This window comes from Poeciliopsis prolifica, unplaced genomic scaffold (genome assembly GCF_027474105.1).
Source record: "Poeciliopsis prolifica strain line A6 unplaced genomic scaffold, Auburn_PproV2 SCAFFOLD022, whole genome shotgun sequence".
NCBI classification, from domain to species: Eukaryota; Metazoa; Chordata; class Actinopteri; order Cyprinodontiformes; family Poeciliidae; genus Poeciliopsis; species Poeciliopsis prolifica.
Window position 1 is genome coordinate 3,692,482 of NW_026562397.1, and position 14,235 is coordinate 3,706,716.

The window sequence follows — 14,235 nt, forward strand, 5'->3', positions numbered from 1 at the left end:
TATATAATGCTATAATGATGAACAAAACAAAAAGCACACTATTTGTTAAACTTTGCATGTGTATGTTTTGTTTTAACATTGATAAGCGCCCCTTGTTGCTGGTTTAAAGCTGAGGTTTCAGGATGCCTCTGCAGTTTCACAGTCGGTCTCATAAAGAGCTGCTTTGCTTTATTGCCCTGTTGCCCCGTTGCCCAACGTCACATGCCTTCAGTACTGGGATATGATCCAAGATAAGGCAACAAAGTACTGAAACGAAGCGAGCTCCCTCTGCTACCTGTCCAACTAAAGCATTCAGAATGTGCTGAAAACGCCCTGAATGGTGGACGAAAAATAACCCTAATCTGCCCGGGATTATCACAGAGTCTGTGTCGCTGCCTGGAGACAACGTGCGACTCCTTTCCTTTTTTTTTTCTTCCTTGGACGATATCAAAGTCACTCTGAATCATCGAGAGGCCCCTCACATACGCAGCTTTTATAAATCATATTTTCACGATAAGCTGATTGCCTTACCCTTGACAGCAGCGCAAAGCGAAGGCAGTAAAGGAGCGGATTACGAGGTGATGGTCCATAAAGGGTTTGGCTCAGATAAGACGCTCTGTGTGAGGAATAGTGGAAATCTGTTTGTTTGTTTTTTTTTTGTCTTTTCTCCAGAAGCTCATTTAGGAGAACCTCTGAGTTCACGTTGACGTTTTATTTTTTTATTTTTCATGCTACAAAGCAGGATCTGATCAGAAGCGAACTTCCTTTTCTGCTCACTGCCTGCGTCCGAGCAGACAAAGTCATAAAAGTGTTGCAGCCCATGAAAGGCGGCCATTTCCGACCTTTGACCTTGCTCCTTGGTCATGCAGGGATGACCGCCAAAACCCTTTCACACCTATGCATTATGTATCCGTTTGAAAAAGCATGTTTGATATCTGTAAATGAAAGCATCAAAACTGTGACATCCCGGAAAGAAAAAGAAGAAAAAGAAACGAGTGACGGTTCCTGTTTTAAGCTTCTAACTCAACGCCTGCAGCCACGGTGAAATTCCTCCACCTTCTTAATCTTCGGAATGACCCTGTTAATGAGCCTAATGGCATATGAGTGATTCCACACTTGAGTGAAACGGTGTGTGTGTAGGGAGAGGGGAGTGGAGAGGGTGACCGCTTCGGCAACTTCCCGTAACGCAAAGCAAACTTTCAACGGTCGCCGTCTATGTGGAGGAAGCCATTAGAACAAACTGCTCTGAGGTGCAGCAAAGCAGACCCGGGGGGCAGCGGGCGTTTATGACCCACATCACCTCCAGGTGTCCTGCAGCGCAAGGACAAAATGGAGTGTGGACGCACATTCTTCATCCACGTAGGACGTTTCAAAATAGAAAGAGAAATCTCTCTTTTTAAATTTTTTTTGCCTTTTAGTGCTTTTTAATATACAAGAAAGTAAACTATAAATAACATATTCATTCTTTTGACATTCAGTTGACTTAATATCACTTTTTCCACCCAGTAATCTGGAATCTTGTGGCTCTTGGATTGAAATTCCTTGTTGCAATGGATTACTGTCAGTGGGATGAAAGGTTAAACATATAAGGAGTGTGGTCGCCCTCTTGTGGTCCACAGGTGGAACAGCAGAGCTGAAAACAATCTAAAACTCTGTGAGCCAGAGGTGGGACGAAGTCAATGTTTTGCGAGTCTCAAGTCTTTGTCCTCAAGTTGGGAACGTGGAATTTCAAAGAAGAAGAAGAAGACTTTTGATCTCAGAAGGTTAATGTCAAAATTCTGAGATTAAAGTTCAAATTCAACGGGAGCCGGGTGAGCCATGGGAACGTTCTTGTTCATTTATGTCACCTTGTTTTGTTTTTGTAACGTCTTCATCATTCTTTGCGGTCAAAGTAGAAAAAAGGGACAAAACTGTCCATTTTTCATGACTGATCCCCAAATAAAAGAGTTTGACAAGAAAGAGCATTTAACCCGTAAAATAAGTGACAATGTGTTCTGTTTCAGGCCAACTGTCTCTTATGGCTGCAAACAAAATATTCAACTGTGCTGTTTCCAGAACAATAACAACCGGAGGCGTAAACAAGGATACGTCATCACATATAGATTTATGTGAATCTGTGTGAGTGACAGCCGAGCAACGCTCCTGCACCCTGCTTCCACCGTGCGGCTTCCTGCAGAAGGATTCCTCACCACTGGACAGGTCGTGTTTAGTGCGCACAGGTGCACAGCGAGACGCGTCGCGCATCCGCGCTGTCGTCGGTTTCCAACGGGGAATTTCTGCTGCAAGGACAAGAATCAAGTCTGCGCCGCTTCCAGCGTCTCTTTCTTTTCTTTGAACGTGTCCTGCGTCAGCAGCTCGGGCACAAAAACGCAGAGAAGCTGGTTTTACTCTACAGACAGGATTTAATGTGCTTTTGTATGACCTTCAGCCGTCTTAATTCTGAATCAGTACCATCTAAAAAAAATGTGACATTTCTTAAATAATTGCAACATTTCTTGCCAGTCATCTCAGAAAGTGGAACGGACCTTTCGATAGAGATTCATTACACACAGAGTAAAAGACGTCAAGCAGTTTTAATGATTCTGGTTTATAGGTGAAGAAAACCGAAAACATTTAGTGCCTCAGAAGACGAGAATATTACACAAGTCCAATCAAAAACAGACGGGATTGGGACATTTGTCGCCGTTGTCTCTAGTCCCTCTGAGTGGATGGATTTCACTTGACAATCCTCTCAAGACTGAAGTAGTTTTCCCTGTTTTCCCTGTTTCTTCTTTCTCACACTCAGTTGACTGCTGAGATTCAGAACAACTAAAAAAACAACCAGCTTCTCCAGCTGTTTTGTCTTTCCATGTTCATGAACATTGTCGATAGCTGTGTTCCCATTAGAAATGTGCGCAAAGCTTAGACAAAACAACATGATTTTGCAATTACAGTAAATTAAATACGCAATCAAATGAAACGCGTGTAAGTTTGTTCACATGATAAGTCATTAAAAACATGCTGCGCCATTACCTTTCAACTACTTCCTGTCCTCTTCTTTGTGGTTTCCCCCAGTGGCAACATCCAGTTGTCGGTCATGTGATTCGGGTGATGTGAAATAAAGTGTTTCCGTTGCAGTTTTACCAAATAAATCCTAAAGGCATTTTGTAATTGAAAAGCTAGAGGTGTTTTTTTTTTTTCAATATTAGCGTATTTCTATTAAGCAATTTATTTTAGTGATTTCGATTTGCGCGTCACTGTGTCAGTGGAAACCCCGGTTAACGACGACAGTCTTCCCATGTTTCCCATGATCCAGAGATGGAGACAGCTTGGAGTCTTTGCAGGTTGTTTTGAGTTAATTAGCTGATCGTGACGTCATGCGTTTCCATCGACAACTCCTTTCAGTGTTCCAATATTCCTACACACTAAACTTTGGGTTTTCTCTATGTGTGATCCATAATCCTGAAAAATTACAGAAGAATCAGGGCATCTATCCATCCCTCGATTATTGGTAGAAATATTCCACTGCTTGTTTTTCTTTTTTAACCTGCTTTAAAAATAGAATAAATCCTCCAAAAATCAACAATTCAAAAGCAGATTTCTCAACCCTGCAGGGTCATATTTCCGTTTCCAAACATTTCTGTACAAAAACAATAAAAAAAAAAGAAAAAATCACACACACACTTCAACCTACACACGAAACCATAGCCCAACGCGCCCCAGTTGGTGCAATCAATACACGAGAACTGCACTTCTGTTATTTTTTTTTTTTTTTCCAACATCCCTCATGTTGGAGCCTGAGTCATGTGGCTCCTTGTTATGTCGGTGTTAAGTCCGCCCACTGGTCATCTCTGAGGCATCCGCAGAGCGCCAGCATCCACCGCATCAATGGGAGCTTCATGCTGAACCAAAGGAGGATGATGGGATTTTAAGGCTTTGAACTGTTTTGGTTTTGGATGTTGCTTAAACCAAACCAGAGAGAAGCTTCACATGGAGAGATTCATGAGCAGATTAGTCACAAAAATGGAGCATTTAGAGTTATTTCCTCAGATATTCTTTTTTTTTTGTCAATTAAATGATTAAGTTTGATTTTTTTCAAACCCACCTCAGGAAGGTGTTTTTGTGTGTGTGTTTTGCGGAATAGTGTCTTTAATTTGACAGCAGGCCGGGGTGGTCATCGCCTCCCAGTCAATTATCTACATGTGAATGTGTTCTGGCCATAAATTACAGCAATGTGTGGGAAGATGGGCGAAGGCGGCCAGAGGCTATGAAAGAGAGCGCAGGCAGGTATGTGGGGGACGGAGGTGCTAATGGGAAAAAAAAAAAGAAGAAGAAAAATAAAACCAAAGAGCACAATGTTTGGCAGAGAGGCAGACAGGCTTCTGACGCATTCAGGTCTGAGTTAACGTGCCACTTGTCTGTGAGGCAGACGATTCACCATTCAGTCCTGATTGCATTTTTTTAGTTTTGATTTTTTTTTTTTTTAGCCTGGCTGTGAAACACCAAAGTGTCTGTTCTCAAAGATGATTAGAGTCTGATCAGAGGGAAATACACGAGAAGGACTAAAGACTTGTGCACAGCGGTCGGACGTTTTTGCGAATGAGATGTTTCTTTTATTAACTATTTGGAGCATCTGTGGAGAATCTCTAAGCCAGGGGTCACCAACACGGGGCCCGCGGGCACCCGGTCGCCCGAAGGGACCTTGTCAGTGACCCGCGGAGCTACTTCTAAAAATAGCCATCATTAGGGAGCACTACCCAAAAATTATTCAATTAAATGTTTTTACATTGAAGTAATGATGTTTGTTTATATTTAGAGTTCAAAAGAAGGAAATGATAAAAACATTTAAAATAAATTGCTTTACATATAAAACTATTCCATTCAGTGTGGAACGGTTTTCCACACTGAATGGAAAATCGTTCAGTGTGGATAAATTAAACCAACTTTCCTGTTTAAAAATATTCCACGGCATTATAAAAACATCATTGCCAGTTATCATAAATGCTTGGCGACAGTCGTCGCTGCAAAGGGCGGCACGACTGGCTCTCTGGTCTGGAGGGCAACAATGGATTCACAGAAGGCCACAATGATTTTCTTTCCTTTTTTCTTTTTTTTTTTTAACCAATCAAAAAAATCATTATTGATTGATAGTATGTTGAATATAGTCTTATGCTTACAATAATAAATGTGTGAGAAAACAGCAAAAACACAACCTGTCCTATGTGTGTGTGCGTGTGTGTCCGTGTGTGTGTGTGTGTGTGTGTGTGGTGTGTGTGTGTGTGTGTGTGTATGCGTGTGTGTGTGTGTGTGTGTCCGTGTGTGTGTGTGTGTGTATGCGTGTGTGTGTGTGTGTGGGTGTGTGTGTGTGTGTGTGTTGGTGTGTGTGTGTGTGTATAAAAATAGGAATTTCAGTCAGGACTCTGTATCAAGATCGTGTTCCCCAGTGTGGCTTTATGTCTGCCAACATCTCTGGTTTCAAACTTTGTAACAGGAGAAAATCATGGCAGTGCAAGAGGCTAAGTACTTCAGTTAACCCCCAAAGTATCTCATTTCATCCACTTTGACCTCAGTCTATGTCTAGAAATTATTCATTAATCCCCTTTAATTTATCTGCTTTCTCAGCTCTGTTGACTCTGTGAACTGTTGTTTCCGCAGATTCCCAGCTGGGCAGCAAGTAAATGTATCGAAACTAATAGAAAAGTACCAGCATGCTTGTCGTCCCCGTGTCAATGAGAAGTGCAAATACTTTTTTTCTTTCTCCTTTGTGTGTTATGGTAGGTGGAATTATGATGCTTTCCATTTCATTATTTCTCCATGCATGCACAGTTCACTCATGCCGTCACACTGACACATGACCTGACCGCTGCAGGGCTTGGTTTCATCCTCTAACCTCCGACACGGTTTGTGTGCAAACATGAATCATGCGTGCACACGTTTCCACGCCAACCGGCGCTCCACCACTGAACGTAGGCATGCGTATCAGCGCAGTTCGCCGGCGTGGTGAAGTAAACAAAAACAGATGTAATTCATGCCGCATTAGTTTAGGAGCAAAACGAAATGATTCAATGAGACATCTCAGTGAATATTCACCGCTGGCTGGTAGATTGTGAAATTCTTTAAATAAACTCAGTATGAGTTCAGAAAAATAAGTTTTTACAGATTTTGCAAAAGTAAATCACCTTTTATCAGTCCTGCAACCTCCATTAAACCAGACGTTCTTATAAATACTTTATATTCATTTTAAATAAATTTGGCAGTTAAATTAAACCTGCTGAATGTGACTTTCATAATAAATGTTTGTTAGATTTTTAGTAAAACTATCACTTTGGTGCGATGGTAAAATATGAGATCGATAATCTGTTCAATCTCCTCCACCTCCTCCCTGTTCTGCTTCTGATGTCTGAAGAAATGCACCTCTCCCAATTAAAAACAACCAATCAGAATCAGGAGGAGGGTCTTAGCGCTGTCAGTAGGCCTCATGAACTCGCTGCTAAATGTGCTGATGGTGGAGATATGACTTACCTCTACAGGAAAAATGTTTATCTGGCCATGTTAACAAGACTGAGCATTCATAACAGGCTAAGCTAGCTGCAGCACCACAGAAGATTGTGATTGACAGCGCTAAGCCCCGCCTCCTAGCTGATTTTTTTTGTCTTTTTTCAAGTCGGCCTGGGTAGCACTGTGATTTTTTTGTCACAGATTACCTGCCCCATGCCATACTGTCAAGACAGAGTGACAGTTTCAACAAAAGTTACATACTGCAGCTTTGACGTTGAGTCATGCCTCAAGCACCAGTTCTTGACAAAAGTGAGCGAGAAATCGGCTAAATGTTCTCATTTTGTCGGCCGTACGGGTTAACAGTGCAGTTCTGCAGCCCCTGGTGTCACAGTTACGTGGCTTACGCTCCTCATCTGAGTGGACATCTGACACAAAGCTCCATAGCAACAAGCTATGGAGCTTTTCCCATTTATTCACAGTAAACACAATAATCAGTTGCTACAGTCACGCTGTTGAGGTCTGCAGCTTTCACAGATGAATGCTAAAGCCTTTAACCGAGTTGTTTTGTGATCCAGTTAGCCAACACTGCCAATTGCAGTTGTTTCATTCTGTTGCTTTTGTTGTCTTGCTTGATGTCTCTTGGCTTTCTGACTTTTCATGCAGCTTAAACAACAACATTCAACAAAAAGGTGTTTGAATATTCCTAATTCCAGAAACTGCCCTTAAATTGCCATTAGTTAGATCTGATTGGATGACTTACGTACCCAAGGATAAACATGAAACGCAATAATAGCATTGTTGCATCAATTATTCAAGCAATTTGAATAATTAAATACTTAAATGGCACATTTTTACAAGAAAAATGTCAGATAATATTGCCTACTAACAGAAACTAAAGTTAATGTTAGCCACAAAGTTTAAAGGAAGTAAAACTCACCTTTGTTTCTCGGTGATTCTCTGCATCTATTGAAAGACTCTTTGAACCTCCAAGAAAATCCCAAACAGTATCATGAATGTCATTGTCACTTATGTTGCTTTAAATTCGACCCCGTGACACTGTGGTTCCCAAAAGTGCGTAACAATCCAACGTTCAACCTTGTAACAAAACCACAGTTTTTGCAACAAGAAATGGAAACAAAATTGGAGGGACATGATTAAAAAGTGATATTTTATAAATGATTCATGTATTTTTTCTCATATTTCTTTTATTTAGGTTAAAATATACCCAAAAATGTTTATAATGGTGGAAATAACTTGCAGTTACTGGCTATTTTTATCTGTTTTATATTCAGTGAAAAATGAACATTGGTCAGTGGGGACATGCTCATTTGGCTGACCATCTTCAACAACCCATAAACCTTTTTAAAACATAATTTTTAAGATAGATTTGCACATGGATATTTCCATTTCTTGATTTTCCTTTAAAAAAAAAAACATTACTCAGTCCAGCATAATTACTCAGTCCAGGTCCATTTATGCTTTGTGTGTTCCAAGAATCTGTAATAATGTGGTTTACATAATGTGAAAATATTTGAGATGAACCTGAGACACAAAATGCGCCGAATTGAACCGGATGTCTCCCTTTGTTTTGAACGTTTACTGTATGGCTTCACCGACTACCCAAAATCTAAAACAAACACACACACAAAAAAACATTTTTATGTTATTAATCTTATTTTATTCTTAGCCAAAGGGCACATTCACAAATGCCATTACACTAATCAAACACCACGTCTTCTCAATTTTGAAAACGAGGCCAAACAATTCCACCAATACCAAAGCTATTCAAACATTTATTCTCTCTTCAGTGTATTTATGGGATATTATGGTGAGGCATTGATGTATACCACACTGTTTGTACTGTTGTGTAATCTGTTTCAACAAAGATTAAAAATGGCGGTCCTAAACTGACAATCACTTCAGACTGTCAAAATAAGAGCAAAGTAAAATACTTCACATTTTCACAGCAGTTGCTGTTTTGAGTATGATATAGCTGGTTACACACAACCATTGCTACACATGGGATTAGCGTGGCCCTTTAAAATGAAGCTTACTGAAAATTTCTAAATAAAATCCTCAATATCCCTACTTCTTTACATAAAATATGGCTGATTTTATTTGATAAAATAAGGATTTTAACTATTTCTTTCTTCCAGGTTTAGAAGATAAACTTCAGATAAATTCCTCCTTCAAAATACTTTTTTTTTATTGACACAAACATATTATCTTGCTTTTAGTAAGAAGTAGTAACTAATGGGTATATCTGGCACCACTGGAAAATGTTTGTCAAAAAAGTTGGACTTTCTGAAACACTTGTCTAATTTGCCCGTTTACAAATGTAGAAATAGAGAAGAGTTATCTTCCAAAAAGTTTTTTTTTAATGTTATTAACCATGATAATCAGCTTTGGCACAAAGAAAGGCAATGACAAACTAAAAGTCAACAATGATATTTTTATTTTTATTTTATTTTATCCGGTTTATACAGTTTTGGTTCTGTAGCAACCTACTGGATAAATCTAATGAAGTGCAATTGTACTCAAGCCAGTTACAGTTGAGAGCAATGACAGGCACAAGTTTTGTGCAAATTTAACAGCATTGGAACGGCTCCTACACATACATCGCAAAGAATACATGCCAGGGGAAAAACAACGCTAAATCAGTTTACTTTGACAACAGTTAGGAAGACGTTCCATGACAAAAAAAAAATAAAAAATTAAAATGAATAATTAAAAATCAATCCAAGGTTAAGACTTTGATTAAACATTTCACCCACAACTGACAAATGGGAAACAATAACTTAGTAAACATTCAGTCGTTATGCACAGCGAGAAATGTGTTGTGTTATCCGCCCCCGCAAACTAAAAACCCCTTCAACCTGTCCGGTCCAAAAGTCCTCGATTCAAAAACTGTGCATTGCTTTTTTTTTAAAATTATTATTAATTATACTGATATTACAAAACTAAAAACCTAAACGTTGTATCGGAAAGGGTAACAGATCAACCTGTACGGTGATTTTTCCCTTCTTTTTTTTTTTAAAGGAGTTGACATTTAAAGTGATTTATCCGGCAAGACACTGGCTTCTGAAACTAAAACTTAAGGTGCTGAACCTTTAAAGGTGTCACAAGCCACATGAGACAACACAACTATCTGAAACGCATAGGCGGTGGGAGCCGCCTTAAAATTTAACCCATTTGTGCATCTAATCTGGCTATATCGCAATACTTGGGACAAAATGCATGTTAGCGACGTCCGACATCCACGTACTGGAGAGAAGAAACTAAAAAAACAAAAACAAAATACAAAAACAAAAGCCTATTATTTGCCTCAGAGAACAGATTTACATAGTTTTTGAAGCAGTGAAAACCTCCCAAACATGCAGGAACACAGGATCATGATTTAAGATATAGGTAGGTAAATTCTGGTAACCAGTCTGTAGTCTTAGAACGCCGACGTTACAGGCTAAGGTCTGCTTGTGCGAGCCCGAAATGCTCCATCCTTCACAGTGAAAGTTTACGATTTGACAAACTAAACCTCTCTGGAAATGCCTGCACTCGCGCCAGTGCCTCCTCCAGAGTGTAAAGTGTGTTCGGCAATGTGACATCTTTTCTGAACGCAGCTGCTAACGTTTCATCCTCGGCTGGAGATTGATCAAATTTTGAAATGGAATCAACCCCCAGTCCTCCCCAAAAAAAAACACACACACAAAAAAAACAAAACAAACAGATCTCATTTCCCGTCCTTGCGGCAGGGATAACATAATTTCCTACATTTTACCTTTCTTTTTTTTTTCTTTATCTTGTTCAAATTTTTCCATGATCACACTTACATTTTTTTTTAAGATGAATTGTCGTGCACAAGGTTTAACGTCACGATTTAAAACACGAGTTTCTCAGAATGGGGGCTCTGGCGATGCCACGTGATGAAGGAAAGCAGATAAACCACTACATTCTACAGCTTTCCTGTATAGTACAATCAAGAGCCACATTGAAATCTCTCACAACCTAGAATCAACAAAAACTACTTCAAGTTGCATTCGAATGGCAACTATCGAAAAGTAAACTTACTGTAACATACATATTATATAAGTGTAATAGTCCATGCAGTTTGCGCACGGCAGAGTTTGCATCATTATGGTATGTCATAAGTGTTATGGGAGACATCAGCCACCAGTGCATTTCCGATGTAGGTTCAGGGAGAAAAACTCCTCGACACACATCAGAAACTCAGCCGGACTTGAAGAGCAAGATGGCCACCTGGCCCAGGTAGAAGTAAATAAAATGCTTCGTCTCGTGGGTGACGTAGCTGCCAAAGTTCCTCCCAACGATGCAGTGCCAGGTGGGGTTGTACTTCTTGTCAAACTCCTAAAAAGAGACAAGGCGAGAGGATTAGTCACACAACTTAGCGAAGGCTAGTTAGCACAGCCACTGATGATGATGGATAGTCTTTCTGAATGGTAAGTTGTTTTCCCACCACTAGCACGCTAATCATCATTGATGGACAGCAACAAGACCCTCCTCATCATTATGTCCATTGAAGTATTTCATCCAGCTTTCACCAGTTACTTTATCCCGGATGTAAAACTCTACTTTCATGAACTTTGACCTTAACTAAGAAGAGTGAGGCCTATGGTGATCTAGATGTTGCTCTGGATTATTTCCTGACCTCCTGGATGAGCAGTCGATGCTCCTTTGGAGTCATTTTTGTAGCTGATTTTACAGGCCAGTCAGTAATTACACCTGGCTATGAAAAGTCAAATTAAATCAAAAGATTGTATGAAGTTATTATTTGAAGCAGCATTTTCCAATGAGTTTTTTTTTAACCTAATGTAAAATTTTGATCTGAAACAAGAAAACAAGAACAGCTTTTTAAAGGGATAAATACCCCTCCCCCCACTTCAAATTGAGATAAAACTGATTCCATCTGTAAAGAGACGAGGACGTTTTAATGGCCTAAACAAATCCCTTTACCTAAATTCACTTTAAGTGCAAGGGTTGCAGACCTTTGCATGCGCTTTACATACAAGAGTATAAGCAGACATAACGATTTCTCTCAATTACAGCTAAACTGAGGCGTACTTTCCTTCCAGTTACTGCTGCTGCTGGTTTCAAAAAGATTTCACAAATTATGCTTTTCTTTTCACTTTGGAATTTTCTGTCCACTTTCCACTGTTTTCCTAACTTTACCATAAAAGCTCAAAAAGTAAAAAAAAAAAAAAAGAAAGAAAATAAAAAGTTAAGCACCCAGAAGGAATAGTGCGAACATAACTTGGCACCCACACAGACAATCATAATTAAATACGGAAAGAGCCAAAATGTCAGGCGTAACAAACGGCGCATCACTGCTACATGCTTACAGCTGAGCAGCCGACAGACAAGACGGTGATGAAGGTCAGCAGACACACAGGCTGCCTGAGACAGATCAAATGAAGACGGCACTTCCTCAAAATTTGATGGCGATCAAAATTTAGGTCTGTGTGACCAGATCATTAAATCATGCAGTTCTCCTGAACAGAGAGGGGACTTGTCAAAAGTTTGGGGCGTGCCGATGTACCCGTCCCACATACCCACATTGCTACTAATCGGAGACTTCAGCGTGGAAATTCATTAGGTATACCAAGAGTTTGAAGGGTTACAGATGGAAGAGCGCAATGTTTCTTTGACGACTGGAGGTTCTGCCAGCGCATTGAGCAATGCAGTTACTCCTCTACCTGTTGCTGCACGTTACTGCCAGTGTTACTCTGTGGAAAGCAGGACAGCAGCAAGGAATACTAAAAGGTTGAGGTCAAGTGATATATTCTTGTTTTAATAGTTAAACCCCAAATGTATTTATTACCTACACGAGGTTACTGAACTGACCAACGCCTGGCAATTCTGCCAGCTGCGTCAGTAGCAGGGCTTCCATTGGCCGTATAATTGCACAAATTGGAATTACAAAAATACATTCGCTCAATGGAAACACAGCAGTTTTAGAGAAAAAAAAACAAACAAAACAAAACCAAAAAAAACGAGTTTTTTGATTAAAGATTTCTGCACTAAGACGAGGTGGTTTTTCCGCCATATCGCAATTAGCGTATTTCAGCAGAACTGTGATGGAAATATTTTTTTTCGCACCACACCTGATCTGCACACCTGGGAGAAACGACGAAGAAGACAATACAACAGGAAGCGGAAGGAGAGGGACCTCGCGTGAACAAACTCATTTACTGACGTTTGAAATGAAATGGCAGCGAGTGCGCTGGCGTCTGAAGACTTTCACTCATTTATTTGACTCACTGGTTGTTGGATGCTCCAGCAACAGCCTGATAGCAACACCAGGGCTAAAGCCGATCCCAACGCTTATCCCCTGCGGTGCTTACTCTACTCTTCAGCCATCGCTTTGCAAATTGAATCAGCTAAATACTCTGCTGATCTGAATGTGGACCAAATTATGTCCAAATTGGACCGACCCTTTAGGGAGTTCTACCTTTTTTGTCCAATGAGGACAGGTTTAAACTTTTGTGATTGGAATATTAGAAACATTCAACATGGCAACAGGAAACCCTTCTGATGACTCCATTGGATGTAAAACACGCCTGCTCACCTTCTTGATGTAGGCAGCAATGTCCTTCTCTATGTTGTACTTCTCCATGGCCTGGGTGGCACAGTCCACGGCGTCCTGCTGCATGTCCTCGGACATGTCCGCGTTCTTGATCACCGCTTTCCTGTCGGTCATGGTTCAGGCTGCGTGCTGGGGAGGGAAACACGTAGAGAGTCAAATCAAATAACTAATAATAATAATAATAATGTCGCTGCACGTGGTGGAGACGAGGGCTTGGTGATGGCTCGCAGGCCGGCCAGATCATCGCAATTCCTCCAGTCACACGCAGAACGTTTCTGCACAGCGGCTTTTTCCAGCTGATCGTTTCGATTTTCTACTTGGGTTTTCTAGAGGTTTTTTTTTCCCCTTAACCAAACGGAGGCGGAGCAGGGGGGTATTTTTGCAGAAATGTACAGTGAAACTTGATACAGGTGGAGTTAAATTACTTTCCTGCCAATGCATTTGCATCAGAACTGCAACAATTATGAAAACGTTTCTTTTTATCCCCCAGTATAGCAGACTGTTCAGAAAATAAACCAGTTCAAGTCTTTTTAGGATAAGCCTCCAAGCGTGCATGAACGCTAGGAGTAAAAAATAAATAAATAAATAAATAAAAAGAAGCACATCATCACAACAAGAATCCTAAATATGCCAAACCGAGAGAGTGAATGGATCTTGTAGATCAGGGCGGTGCGACTCACCTTTTCCTGCGCCTGTGAGGTGGAAGGAGGGTCACAAATGTGGATTTTAAACGAGCCGGCGAGGGAAGGTGAAGATGATGCTGCGGCTAATTGCTTTTTAAAGATTTACACAATAAGCATGAAGGTAGGTTGGCTCTGCGCTGCGCTGCTGTCCGCGGCTGTCGCCCCTCCCCCTCCCCTCTCTGCTGCGGGCCGCGCCCTGCCATTGGCTGCGGCGCGGCCTGCCCGCGCGACGCGAGCGTTTTTCTCCTGCTCCTCTCTGCCGGCATCTTATTTCATCCCACAATGCATCATTCGCAGCATACGCCACCGACTGGAGGATACAGTGGAAACTGGACCGCGGCTTGCTGGAAGGTACCGTTCGGCTCTTTGGAAACGTGGTTCCGTCACGAAAACCGAGCAACGCGTTTCTGGACGGAACATTGTCCCAGAAACAACAGCAGTTGTTTTGTTTTCGACGCCGTTTTCAAGCAATGTGCTGGTAATTAAACAGTAATGGAT

At 40.8% G+C, this 14,235-nt stretch overlaps 1 protein-coding gene across 1 annotated transcript; it reads right to left on the reverse strand.

Annotated features, from left to right (window-relative positions):
* Positions 1 to 8,888: 8,888 nt before the first annotated feature.
* dynll2a (dynein, light chain, LC8-type 2a) lies at positions 8,889 to 13,915 on the reverse strand. Its single transcript, XM_055045466.1, has 3 exons — positions 13,735 to 13,915; positions 13,037 to 13,183; positions 8,889 to 10,818 (listed from the first exon to the last, which is right to left on the reverse strand). Exons 2-3 carry the CDS (start codon positions 13,166 to 13,168, stop codon positions 10,681 to 10,683), a joined length of 270 nt encoding a protein of 89 aa, XP_054901441.1. The 5' UTR covers positions 13,169 to 13,183; positions 13,735 to 13,915; the 3' UTR covers positions 8,889 to 10,680.
* Positions 13,916 to 14,235: the final 320 nt, after the last annotated feature.